At 37.4% G+C, this 14,359-nt stretch overlaps 1 protein-coding gene across 2 annotated transcripts; it reads right to left on the bottom strand.

Moving 5' to 3' along the window:
* Nucleotides 1-1,708: 1,708 nt before the first annotated feature.
* Nucleotides 1,709-11,896, bottom strand: LOC141445230 (ribosome quality control complex subunit TCF25-like). 2 transcript variants are annotated; one of them, XM_074111013.1, is made up of 7 exons: nt 11,787-11,896; nt 11,238-11,553; nt 9,784-9,925; nt 9,151-9,292; nt 8,452-8,565; nt 7,986-8,167; nt 1,709-5,766 (listed from the first exon to the last, which is right to left on the bottom strand). In XM_074111013.1, the coding sequence occupies exons 1-7, from the start codon at nt 11,886-11,888 to the stop codon at nt 5,457-5,459; spliced, it is 1,308 nt and encodes a 435-aa protein (XP_073967114.1). In that variant the 5' UTR covers nt 11,889-11,896; the 3' UTR covers nt 1,709-5,456. The 2 variants fall into 2 exon arrangements, with proteins under 2 accessions (XP_073967114.1, XP_073967115.1); XM_074111014.1 differs by having other exon boundaries at nt 5,676-5,766; nt 7,957-8,167.
* Nucleotides 11,897-14,359: the final 2,463 nt, after the last annotated feature.

Below are 14,359 nucleotides of genomic sequence, written 5' to 3'. Positions count from 1 at the left end.
GCAACGAACTCTCTGTAGAAAATAAAATCATTATGTGGCAAGGAAGAATGATTATACCAACAAACCTACAGCAAAAAGTTTTGACTTACCTTCATAGAGGTCACCCAGGCATATCAGCAATGAAAGCACTTGCTCGTTTCTATGTTTGGTGGCCATCGATTGACGAAGACATAGACAATTACGTCAAGAGATGTACTAGATGTCAACAACATAGACCACACAATCCAGAACTTCCCATTTACTCGTGGTCAATTCCAGATCAAGTGTGGGAAAGGATACACATCGACTTCGCAGGTCCTTACGAAGGCACCTATTGGCTGGTTTTAAGTGACGCGTTGTCCAAGTGGATTGAAGTGAGACCAATGAGAAGCATTACCACTTTAAACTTGTGCTCCGTCTTGGACGACATATTTTGCACATTTGGTCTACCACTAATGATCGTATCTGACAACGGACCACAATTCACGTCAACAGAATTCAAAATGTACTGTCAACGTCAAGGAATATTACATATCAGGTCATCACCTTATCACCCAAGAACTAATGGCTTAGCGGAGAGACTCGTACGCACATTCAAAACCAGATACTCATCCTCATCAGGCTCCCAGCAACAGCGTCTACAAGAATTTCTTTTCACTTACCGGATCACACCACATACCACTACTGGCAAATCACCAGCTGAAATCATGTTTGGACGACAGTTGAATTGTTTGTTATCGAACATACGACCAAACAAACGAAGAACTTGGCAGTACCAACACGTACAGGCCACTATAAATGAAACCACAAATAAAAATTCAGAGTATACGCCCGGTGACGCAATTTATCATAGAACACGATTGCAGAAAACCTGGCAACCAGGAGTCGTAACCGAACGGAAACATCGTTATGCTTACATCATTTCAACTCCAAGAGGTGGTAATATTCGCCGGCACGCTGATCATATCCGTCCTAGATTGCCATCGGAATCACTACCTGCGAACCCACCACTAGAAAACTCACATCAAGCATCATTGACAGATAGTCCTCCAGGAACACTGTCGTCACCACCCTTTCGAACACCCAATCCGACTCCTACTCAAACACCAACGCCACTAAGCATTCCCTCAAGTGCGGAAGTTTCTCCACCACCTGAAACCTCTTCTCCATGCAGCCAACACCCAAGTCCAGTAGCATCACCACAAGAGAACACCCAGGGGCACCACGTGCTGTTATGATCACCCGGCTACACGACGACAAAGCCACCGGACAGTGCGACCCCCTCGTCGACTCATTGAGGAGATGTAACGTGTTCGGGATGGGAAGGGACGAATGTAGTAATCTCTATACTTGTTTATGGCATGTTTAAAAAAAGTGATTTATTACGTCGTACTGACTTAAGAAAATAAATTATTAAAAGCCAATTCGATGTTGATTTGACTTTATTTTAAGGATCATGAGTTTTTTTTTTAACTTCCAATGGTATAGGAAGCTGCACCTACCTCGCCATAAATAGCTTTTCATCAAGTGACCCGCCTGATAGTTTGCCTCCTATCGCACTAATATAATAAACTTTGCTCGGACGAAATCGCAGGCAAAAGCTTGTCATTAGAAGTGTGGTCACCCCTCGTGGTCAGATGATTGTGGCACTAAACTAGCTAGCTACATATTAGTAATCTGTGATCGAGAGAGATAAATTTAATTACTCTTAAAAAAATAAAACGGCCAGTAAAAATGATCTTTTAGTATTACTAAAAAACAAAAACAAACCTCTTAATGCGTAAAAACAGCACTTATATTTTACAATAATGATCCAGCCTATTAACATAACATCCCTCTGTTGGGCACAGGGTCAGAATGAGGGACTGTGTGTAGTTCCCACGTGGGATCGGGACGCCGATTTTCGAAAGCACATCCGCGAAAATACTACGCGAATCTGGTAAAAATATGTGAATTGTTTCAATTTTCGCATTTTAATAACAGAATATTATATAGGCTGTTAGTACATAGCGATCGCAGAATTTTCTCTAAGTTCACTTATCTTTCAGATATGAATAGGCAATAAACACAAATTAATACAATAGGTACGTTCAAGGACTTTAATTCATGACCCACCATGGAATCTTTTCAAAGGAAAAGTCATTACGATTTTCCTTGTTAATTATTACTATGTCACTATTTTTTACTATACATCATTTTTTTTCACTTCCGAATAATATTTTTCAAGTAAGGTTTCGAAAATCGCCGCTCCCTGTGCTGATTGGGAACTTCACACACGCCATTAAACCATTTCGCAGGTTTGTGCAGGTTTCCTCTGGATGTTTTCCTTCATTGAAAAGCTACTGATAAATAAATTTCAAACGGCGATTTATTTATTAATACAATGCAAATGTTAAGTTACTATGTACCTACGGTCACGAGCGTTAATTTGAGACCCATTTCGTCAAGTCCTTAAATTGTCTTATACAAAATGACAGATATTAATTAACGATCGTGACCGTACAGGAACAGAATCATCTTATACTCCTTATTTACAATTTAGCTAAGTATGTGCAAATTAAACAATATATATTATTTATTATTAATATCATAAGTAGGTAGGTAGATAAAGCCTGACCATCAAAATAAAAAACCTCGCGATATTTCGAAAAAAAAACTGGAATAATTTCTTCAACTGGCAACAGTAAATAAAGAGGTCATTAACGCCGTCTTGGTGTCAAAGCTAGATGTCGATTGAGCGTGGTCTATTTCTTGGATATTGTGAGTTATTTGTGCGCTTAAATGCCAAAAACGATTCTATAGTTACTATTTACCAAAAGTTACTCTGAGTATGACTGAAGGGTTAATTCTATTTCGTCTAAATGACATCACCAACCTTGTTGTCAACGTGACTTGTAAATACATCATATAGTATGTATAATGGAAATTGGCTAATTTGTGAATAAATTGGTAACAGTAAGTCTTATTTTATTTTAGGTATATCCCGATCTTCCGTAATTGAAATACGGAGAGCAGATGAGACATCGCCGAACAGAAATTATTTTTTATTAAAATTGAAAAATTATAAATGCAACTAGCAGTGATAGAAAACATCAAGACTTACAGCTGACAATGAGTCCCATATATCTGTTACTGAACCAGTAGGTACAATCTGATCATGGGTTAGTAAAGTAGTCTGAAATCGTCAACACGCCTAAAAAGCATCTAGTTAAATTCGCAGCTAATCGAATACACAAGACAAGTACTATAAGGCGATCATTTATGTAAGTAATTAATTGATAATAAATGACTAATATTAAAATTTAAAATTAGTGGTTGTATTTATTTATTTTATTGTATGTATTCAAATTAGACTATAACGCATCTGCAATCCCCCTGGTGTTGCAGTTGTCATCTCTTACCATCAGGAGACCCACTTGCTCGTTTGCCATCCAGCCAAATAAAATAATAAAAAATTATTAGTTTAACTGCAAAGTTAAATAATTTAATTAAAATTTAAAACATGTATGTACGACTTTACTTGGTGTTGCTATAATTATTGCTAATATAGCGCCCCCGGGGCAGGTTTTTTGTATTTTCCTGGTCAGGCTTTTATAATACCTGTTTCTTTAATTATTTCCTTCTAAAATAACATAGGCTAATCATTAAATAATTACCAAGGAAAGAGTAATCGTGAAGTCTTCTTTATTTTGAGGCCGTCCTCAGAGAAGTCAATTAAGTGTAATAAATTCCAAGCTCTATACAACTATTTATTTTTACAAGTAATATCGTTGCAAAATATACATACAATCAACAGTCTACTATCCGATGAATTTTAATCACTTGTTTATGCAATTTAACGATAATCAACGTCTCTGAGTACTGCGCAGCAGTAACCTCGCTAAGCTCAGCGCAATGCTTTTGTTATCTAATTATCTTACCACAAGGGGACCTTAAGGAAGCACGGACAATTGCGCTATTATTATATGAATTTATTTTACACCGATAATTTTCCCTTCTGCCGCCTTAAGGTCCTCTTTATGCTAAAAGCATAAGATGTCTTTAACTAGAATTCATTAAACATAAACAAATCGCTAAGGAACCTAAAAATATACAACAAGTCCCAAACAAAGGGTCACAATTTAACATGATTTTACATCTGTCGATCGGAGAAACATTCAGGAACGATCGGGATCTATCTCGACTGCAAAATCTCGAAGGGCCCAGTTCGATTTCTCATCCAATCTCACAATAGAGATAGATCCAAATGACACGGAGCACTGAGGCCCTGGCTGGAAATTCTTATAGAAAATTTCAGGCTTGCTATTCTGGCACAATACTGAGTGAGGGTGCTTTTTCCCTTTCTCATTCAGCAGCTGAAGTGGACGGCATGAGCGGACCTTGACTGTATCTAAGCAGTCCTAAGCATAGTCGACTAAGATATTCCTTTAAATCCCAAGATTCAATATCATTGGTACGGCTATTAAAACATCAAAGACTATTTTAATTTACAAGTCAATGTGACAATCAGCTTTATTGTAAAGGCTCCATACCCCAAAAGAAAAAAAAACACAGAATCCTTAGGATCACTAGCGTGTCTGTCTGTTCGTCCGAATCAATCAAGTTAATGCTAAAAATAATATTTTTTTTAAATGGGGTGTAAATAGTTCGTAGGTTACTTAAAGTAAGTTACAAAATAGCCGAAAGTCAACCAATGTCACGCCCGTTTGTCCCCGATACTACTGAACCTAAAATTATGAAAAAAAAGCTCAGAAAATGGTTCTAATTTTTCATGATTACAAGACCACTTATCTAATAAGAAGTCTAAGGTATTTAAGTAGGAAATTTCAGTAATGTCTAGGAAAGTGCGGAACCGTCTACAAGTGTGTCATAAAAAATGTTAAAGCACTGCATGACTTGGTCGACTATACCTACGGTATGAAAATTTACGTCTACATAAAAAGAAGGGCTGATTAGAGGCTGAAAACAACACCAACTCCGACAGTTAATTTAGCTAAACAAGCGCGACGAAAAACAAAACAAATTTCCAAAATGGGTTTAAAAATCGGTTTGTACTTCATAGTATTGTTTTTAGGGTTTCGTGCATTAACAGGAAAAAACAACTACTTACAGGAACACTTTTTGTCTATCTGAGTATGTGTGCGTCTGTTTATCTTCGGACTATTTTGTCATAATTAGGTAGATAAATAATATCAAATATTAGGGTTTTGAAGTATTGGAGCCACGAAAAATTAAGTTTAGTTTACGCCATCAAAAAGTAGAAATTCGATTGTATTTTCGTAGAAAACTAAATGAAATATGTATCAGAGAGGAATCTTTCACGATTTCATAATGAATGGAATTCTTTGGCAGGTGACGTAATGTCATCATGACATTGGCCACGAAAAGGTTCCATGGTACATAATTCATTTTCATTCAAGTATACGGCTGCCCAGCTCAATTACAAATGACACACTTCATAAAACTGTCTTTGGATTTTAGCCCGCACTATCTGTGGTGTCGTCTCGCCGCGACGTGCCCTCCGGTTGCGTATTTTCAGTTCCGATCTCGTTGTCTTCTGTCGGGTTAGTTTGCGCAGTCTGGTACATATTGATCACGTCCCCCACCGTCCGCGCCAAAGCGCCTATCGACGCGATAAAGTCGTTGGGTTCCGCTGTACCATCGCCATCACCCGCGTATACATCAAAATCGTCAAGATCGTCTATATCGTGGTCCTGTACTTGCCGAGCGTATGCCAGCGCCATTTCCAAACCTGGGTTATTTGCTTCGAGCTCCATAACATCCAATCTGAAATTTTTTGTTTAAGTAGTGAATCAGTCAGATGATCGAGATAAGTTTAATGTACAAAAATTACAGTTTGGGATAGTATCGCTTATTAGAGGGGCCATCAATACATCATGTAACCCTTTTAGGAGGTTGGTGATTTGTTACACCAGAGGGGTGGCTCTTCAGTTTAGGTAGTAGGTTGCCGCTCGGCTTTTGGCTTGCAAGCTAGTCGCGTCGCGCGTAATTAATCAAGTAGTGATTTTTGCAATGGACAATTAAAAGATTCTGCAACGTTCTCGGGTTGTGCATTTATTTTAACCTCTTCACGCCAGAGTTATCCAGTCGTGACAGCCAATGAAATGCCTCACACGCCACGTTCATCTCTAGCCACCATCGGCCAAACAAGTTGTCTATCAATTTTTAAACAAGTTCCTATCAAATGAATATGTCACTAAAGTCGAACTTTCAAGTTGACAGACACGTCTATTGGCATTATTGTTTTGTGACATGCAAACGATTATCAACTTTAGGGTGGTAGACCACATATTTGGCTGATGTGATGGTACATGACCAACATTCAACTCGAAATTAATAAAAAAAATCCCATAGATTTTTAAGATATTGGCTTGTGACACAACTCATCTGACTAATTAAATTACTTACTTATCTGCCAGCAAAAATCTAAATTTACAGTAAATTGCAAATGAACCTGGTTTTGCTGTTTAAAATTAAATGTTTTCTTTTAAAGCGCTTTTGGAATTATTGGTGTCAAATACCCTATTGTCTAGCTAGGGCAGAGGCTCCCAAACAATCGAAAGTAATCAAGCCTGGTGTGCCGTGGAAAGTAAACAAGGGCGCCGCGTGAGGCTCCTTTTAACCCGGAAACTTAGGTAATATGTTCGAAATCGAGCTTTTGTATCCTATTTAAACTAGCCAGGCTTTAGCTGCAAAGGCGCCGTGACGAAATACTTAGCGGCTAAGTATTTCGCTAAAGGCTAGCCTGTAAGTGCCCCACAACTAAAAAAGTTTGGGAGCCCCTGGGCTAGGGACCAGTCGTTATGAAAACGCATAAAGTCAAGTCCTGACACTGATGTGTACATATACAAGCACTCTTCAACAACATGAGGTTGGCGCTGTAGCGACGGCGTAACTTTGAAACTTATGATGCGCAAGATGATGAGTGATATATGAGTTCAGTCCTCCTGTTTGCGCGGGGCAGGCGAGGTAAAGCTCATCAGAATATAACATGTATCGAAGTAACTCAGTTCCTCACTACGAACAAGGTTGCGTGACACCGTTTACCCCGAGATGTATTAATGGAATGATGTTATTCTCGATATAAATTGGGTAACGCAATTCCCTGTTTTAAGCAGCGTTTCCACCAATAATGTGCGATGATGTGTTTTTCATTAACCAATAGAAACGCTTAATTTACACATCTCATTATCTCTGGTGGAAACAGCTGAGCGGAGCGAGGCCTGACAAATGAAACGTTTTTATTGGTTAGTGAAAAACACATTCCTCGCACGTTATTGGTGGAAACGCTGCTGTAGTGGCCGTAATACCTAAATAATAAATATAAACACTGCTTACGAAAGGATAAGACATGTTATATGATGACAAGCCTTAAGTAAAAAAAGCAACTCAAATAAAATTTAGAAATACTGTCTCGACGTATCACTTTGAACTTAGACGCGTTTTTTTTCTCGTTTGCATTTAATAGTTCAACGAAACAAAAATCAAGCTACCAGAATGCTCTTAGAACGTGTATCACCACCATTTTTACACCAAAAAATAATTACAATAGTCGCCATGGATACAATTGGAGAACTATGTGTAAAAACCGTCACATGAAAGTGACTTGAAAATTTACACGTCATGTAATTTTAATCACGTCAAAATGATAAAATGCACCTATTCTGTAATTCAGTTTAAGATATCGGATTAATCAAATGTATTTAGCAGTAGCAGTTTTTGAAAAGCAATGGTTGAGCAGTATTTTACGATGGTACCCTTGACACTTTTAATTATAGCTTTTATAGAGCGATGCCAATTAAAAAAAATGTTTGCTGTCCAAATTTTTATTTTAATCGCACCTGCAGACGACAGCATAAGACTGTTTAACATAAAAGTAATCCCCCCCCCCCCCGCGTAACCAGTCGACTTCGAAAATGCGTGCACTGACTACTACGCCAGACCGCGTATCCTAACCTCGTCGTGTTACATTGTGCCTGGCTTACTCCAGATCGGGAGGTGCGTAGACGGCATAGTTCGGCAGTAGAGAGGAGAAGAGTTCGCGTAGAGTTGATTGAGCGGCGGTGCGCGAGTCTCCTTGAGGCCCGAACGTGTAGCCGTAGCGGTTGACGCCTTGGTTTGGCGGCGAGGGGTCTGATGCCACGAGGTTGGTGACCTCTGGCACCGCCTGAAAATGCAACGGCACTATGACAAAACTTTCTGACAGTAAAGAATGCAATAAACAAAGATGAGTGGCGGTACAGAACAGTTCCTCCGTTATTACTATTTAATGTGGGACAGTCAAATTATATCTTTAAAATACTCGGCCGCTAGCCCCATGTATGAGAACAAAGGAGATTTGACATAATACTAAGATAAAGGCGACAATAGGGACAAGCGTATGCAGCTGTCTCAATTTAGGGAGGCTCGTCATTATCGTGATTAAATTAAAATCAATGTAGATTTGTTTACCCCGTCAACCAGTAGGCTGGACATCGGTTTGATGACGCAGAGATGGCGGATGACCTCGTCAGGCCAACTCCGAAACAGGTTCAGACCCTCGTTCACTAGGACCTTAGCTCGTTCCTGTTAGATAGTAAAATAACTTAATTTAATTTAATCACAAAGCTGTTGTGCAATTTTGGCTCTACTTTGATTTGACCATTCCATAACACCTAGGTAAAGTAATTCTCTGACAAAAAAGTAGGAACAAAAGTTTTACCAAACTAACTGATTGCTCCTCTCATCCACTCAAAGGTTGACTGGTAGACATCCCTTAAAGGGATAAGTCCCTCTTTGTACAAGTATCTAAAAGTTTGTCAATTGTATTTTGTAAATTTACGTTATTATCTTCTTGTATAATACGATACGTGTAATATGTACCGTGACATTTATTTATTTATACAATTATCCAAAACTGTCAAACCATCTTTGCACCAAAATTCATCACGATCGGTTGACGTCTTTAAGCGTGAAAGCTAAACAAATAAACATTCTCTCATCCACATTTAATGCCGCATCCACACGTTTGGCAATTATGATAGAATAAGATGGATATGGCCTTTACTTACTCTTACATATGACTGCAACCTGTGCGTTTGTCGGTGTTTGCCAAACGTGTGGACCCAGCATATAATATTGGTTAGGGTTAAAATTAAAACGCTAACCCACCTGGAGCGCGGGATCGGCGTCGTAGCGGTCGGCTAGCGCCTCCGCGTTTTGCTTCAGCCACTCGAAGACCGCCGGCTCGCGCCATTTGGACCACGTGAACTTGGCGTACAGAAATATCAGGTCGTTCAGGTTGCGAGTCATCCTGTAGCATAGATTTTGGTATAAGTACAGTCAGATATTGCTTTATTCTATCTTTTTTATAAATAAAAACATTTTTATGATGAGTCGTTTGCGCGGACGTTCGACCCAATTCCGCGGGAAATCTCCAATATTTCCGGACAGAAAGTACCTTATTTTTATTTTTAGACAATGTTCTCTTAAATAACATATCGTTGCCAAATTTGATCTGAACTGGTTCTGCGGTTTTACCTCGAAGAGGAAACCAACAGACAATAGAACTTCAAGATTGCAATATTTATTAGTATTAATATAGATTATTTTGCATTGTCATCAGTACTAAAATCGCAATCTATTGGACCACTGTAAGCTTGTGAAAAAGTTACTTGTTTACAAGTGAAGCTAGTAATTATTAAGATTCCAAAATTCATCAAAATGTAGAAATAATGTGAACACTTTAAAGTAGTTTTTTTTAAACTCTGTTATTTTTAGGTTATAAATAGCGAGATAGCTAACCTTTCAGTTGCATTGTTAAACAAGGTGTGCGCTTGCAGTTTTGCGCTGGGAGTCACGTTGGCGCATTCGTAGAGCTTCATCAGAATCGTCGGAAAACGCAGCATTGCATTCTGCAGCAGATCATCTGCCTTGCTCGTATCACCTAGCGCACAAAGAAATAACAAAAATGCAGTAAAAGCAAAAACAAGCCTTTTCATACAAACGCCAACAACGTTTCCCTCCACCCACCCCTCAACCCTATTTTCAGGTACGGTTGTATAACCTATACTGCCATCCAAGAAAAGGGGTGATTTTGTCAAAATTAGACATCAATGATATTGTAATAAGAACCACGGCTCGCGTCTCTACCTATACGAGTATAAACCACTTAAAATTACATAAAGATTCAAACTTGCTCTATGTACAATATGATACAAAATAATTAGATTTTTATTAAATTGATTGTTTTATTTCACACTTTTTTTCATATTTCTGTGAAATGGTATATTAAGGGGCTGTTTCACCATCCATTGATTAGTGTTAACTGACGGTTAAGTGTAATGCCATCTCTATTTGTTTTGTTCGAATAGACGGAGACGGCATCACATTTAACCGTCGGTTAACGCTAATCAATGGATGGTGAAACAGCCCTAAAACTATTAATTTATAACCCATATATATTTAGAATGGGCTAATTAATAGCTTTCATTTAATACCCATATTGTTACAATACAAAATATATATTTTTTACTCCCAGTCATATTTTTTTTCGCGGACGCCATAATGAAATGTTATATTTACAGCCTATACAGGTCGATTCACAAAAGCTGGCACGAATGGATGGAATGAGTGAATGAAAGTATCTGTGTGTTATTTTATTACCTATTTGAATAACCTTCACACAAAAATGTGAAAATGTCATGCATCTGTCATTTTCCTATAAAAATGTTTAAGTGACATTAATTTCGGTCAATCCATTCGTGCCAGCTCTTAAGAATCGACCTGTACCCTATGTCACTGACAGTTATGATGACGAATCTAATGATACCTCTTATATTAAATTAAAATCCGTCCAGCCGTATAGGCTAGAGCGAGGATCAAAGAAATGGACATACAATACATACGCACGAAACACATTACCCTCCTTCTGGCAGTCGGTTATAACATTAACGAATTTTGACCTACTTTCGATATGTTTACGTTTGTTCACTTTGTTTTATTATCTATTTATAATTTCAAAACCTACATACAAAACAAACCTACCTTTTGAGTTCTATTAACGATGTGGTCGTTTTAAGTACCAGTCGTTTTGCTACCAAGTTATTCGGATCTGGGCCTTATGATGATTTGGTCTATTTGACAATGTAGTCGTTATGATATCAACTCCTATTCAGGATTTCATTAAAGTAGTGTATGTTCGGCGTTCTAATCTCACTATATATCTCGAATTACATAGCAGCTACAATATTACCTACCTCCGTGTTTGACAGCGACATGGTAATGTGCCATGGCATACGAGAACTGTATATTGAAGAGGAAGCCAGCATTTCTCTCTTTGGACCAATGGTCGACAGCATCGATGAGCCACTGGTGCTCCCTCGCGCGCAACGCCAGTGTGTCAATGATGAACAGGATCGCCAAGGGGTCTGTAGGGTCCAAGTTTAACAACATCTTGGCCAGCTCTAGGGCGGTGCGATGGCAAGCCCGGTTGGTCAGCAGATGCAAATACTTCAGGATAAGTATGTGAAATGTTCTGTTCTCCATATATGAATATTCCAGTCGAGTTGAAGGCTGAAAATACAAGTAATTTAATAATTTTAGCTGGGCGACTGAGCTCAGCTCGGGGTAAAACTCGAAAACACGCATTTTCCCAGAAATAAAACGAAGCCAGATCTATTTTTTGCTCCAGAAATTAACCACATAGCAAATTTTATCACAAATGCTAGTGATGTTTCCTAGATCCCTGAAATAAATACATACAAGAATTACTCATTTAAAGGTATAAGTATATACATATTACTTACATCTGTTAGTTGGAAAGAAGGATGAGCCACAAACTGCATGTAAGCTATAGATTGCTCGATTAGTGTGTTGGCTACGGTGTATTCTTCTATGCGGAACATCATGTCGGCACTCTGGAAAAAAAATGTCCACACTTATTCTGTACCTACATATATGTACGTACAGTCGAGTGCAAAAATAATGGGCTTACCCTAACTCTTGAAAAATATGTACCACAGACTCTTAATCCGACGTAATAATTTGTTGAGTGGTTCGAATAGATACATATTTTTGCACTTGACTGTACGTATATATATGTATATACAGACGAATGTATATGTACCTACGTAAATACGTATATTATAAAAGCTAAAGCAATGGAAGTTAGGCATATTTTTTAGATAAATACCTACGCTCCAATGGAGCGTTAGGGTTGGCCACTTATTTTTTGTAAAATTGAAAAAAAAATGTTAAGTTCGCGCTGTATCTCAGCTTATTAAACCTTTTATTACAAGCTTTTATTTAACTTGCAATTGTATGTATTGTATGTTATTTCATTATGTGTTTTTTATTAAAACGTTTCACCAGAAATGAGCTCAAATTCAAATTTTAATCTTGAATTTCTCGAAGTCCCGGGACGTCCCGGGACTTTGATCGAAGGCTGTCTCGTGTCCCGGGACTTTGAAATTCGCGAGTTTTCCCAAAACCTAGTAATGAATAATGTTTTGCCATCGTATTTTGTCTGAAAAGTTCGTATTTAACTAGCTATCTCAAACTACGAACTTTCCGACAAAATACGATGACAAAACATTATTCAATACATCTGTACTTATACTGTGACGAAATCTGGGAATCCCTTTTCAATAATTGATAATACAATAATGTATTGACATTTTGTATAGGTACTATGGTTTTTAAAACCTAAACAAGAGGGTGGCAAAATTTTCTTCCGCCCGGGCGGCTGATTGATACCCACGATACGCCACTTTTAGATACGTACAAATGTATGTATGTATAATGAAGGGTCCACGGAAAGAACATGCCGTCATCTTTTTTTTTTATTGAGATTTTAATCTCAAAATGTAGAGCTCGCAAGGAACTATGACTTACCATTGAATTAAATCACAATATTTAAAAAAATATTCTACTCGCGTTTTAGATACAATGTGCTGCTAACGATATCGCTATCGGTAATCCAATGATTTATTTACTTAATTATTGTTAAATTGACTTTATAGATTAATTAAAATATGTTTACATAAACAATTATTGAATAATGAATACTTACATAACGGACAATAAATGAATTTTACAGTTATTATTAAATATTAATATTTCAACATTATTTAATTAGACTGTGTGAGCTAAATTTCCCGGGTCCATTCTAAGGTTGTAATTAGTGAAAAAAAAGTCTCAAAATGGCGGTAATTTGTTTTGATTTTGCACGGAGTTCTTAAAGTTGAAAAAAATATTGTAGATTGTTGCACCAAGCAGAAAGTTATTTATTACTGCACCGAGTGCCGATTTGGAGCCCGAGCGTCAGCGAGGAGGAATTAATTTTAATGCGAGGTGCATTATCTGCTTTTTTTTTCAACTATTACAGGAATAGTAGACGAAAAAAAAACTCATGCTACACAATCAATAGGAAAGAAATGTCACTAGCACTCGATGATTTCCATTTTTGTAAGTTTACATTCGCACTCTCAAAAAATGTCCACGGAAAATTCGCAAGGTTCCCGCCAATTTGTTTTTTTTTTAATTTCTTACTTTTTTTGGCAGTTAGTATATATAGCAGATATTTTTACCCGCGATCTGTCAAATTTCGGATGGGCGCCAGGTTGGCCAACCATACACACAGTTTTTTTTATATACGGCTACTTACTATTTTTGGTAGGATTGGTAGCAACAATTTTTTTACGCAATCTGTCAAATTTCATAAGACCGTCAGATTGACCAACCTAACACTAGATTTTTTACACTATGCAGGCTAATTTTATAGCAAAAATACTTGTGTTACCTCTTTGGTCGTGCAATTAAAAAAAATCTAAAACAATGCAATAAAGGATTTTCATACATTTTTTCTGCTCTAGAGCAGAAAAGTCCCGCTTTGTGCGGGTATTTAGTACGGTGATGATGAAATTAAAGCATAGTATGAAGAAAAGAGTTAATCACTATTTAAACGACTTTCTGTGAGAATGTGTGACTTTGGTGAATTAAGTGATGCAGAAATGTTGACGCCGCCAGAAATAAAACAGGCGGCAATGGAAGTGAGCAGTAATTTGCTACCTTTAAAATCGAAAAATTCATTTATTGTCCGTTATGTAAGTATTTATCTATACTTATATTATAAAGAGGAAGATTTGTTTTTGGGATGTTTGTTACGAATTAACTTAAAAAATACTAGCCGATTTTAAATAATTCTTTCACTATTAGAATGCAAAATTGTTCCAAGGTGCCATAGCTATATTTTTTTTTTACAAAAAAAATAGGGTTCCGTACTAAAACGTCTTCAATAAAACTCAGTGTAAAAAAGTTGCCATGAAACATCTTTCATCGCATGCGCTGTGAATATTGATGATAGCACAAAAAAATGTTC

Source organism: Choristoneura fumiferana, unplaced genomic scaffold (genome assembly GCF_025370935.1).
Source record: "Choristoneura fumiferana unplaced genomic scaffold, NRCan_CFum_1 Sck3bRy_71;HRSCAF=247_pilon, whole genome shotgun sequence".
NCBI classification, from domain to species: domain Eukaryota; kingdom Metazoa; phylum Arthropoda; class Insecta; order Lepidoptera; family Tortricidae; genus Choristoneura; species Choristoneura fumiferana.
The sequence above is the reverse complement of the archived record's forward strand: the minus strand, read 5'-3'. Positions and strand labels throughout refer to the sequence as shown.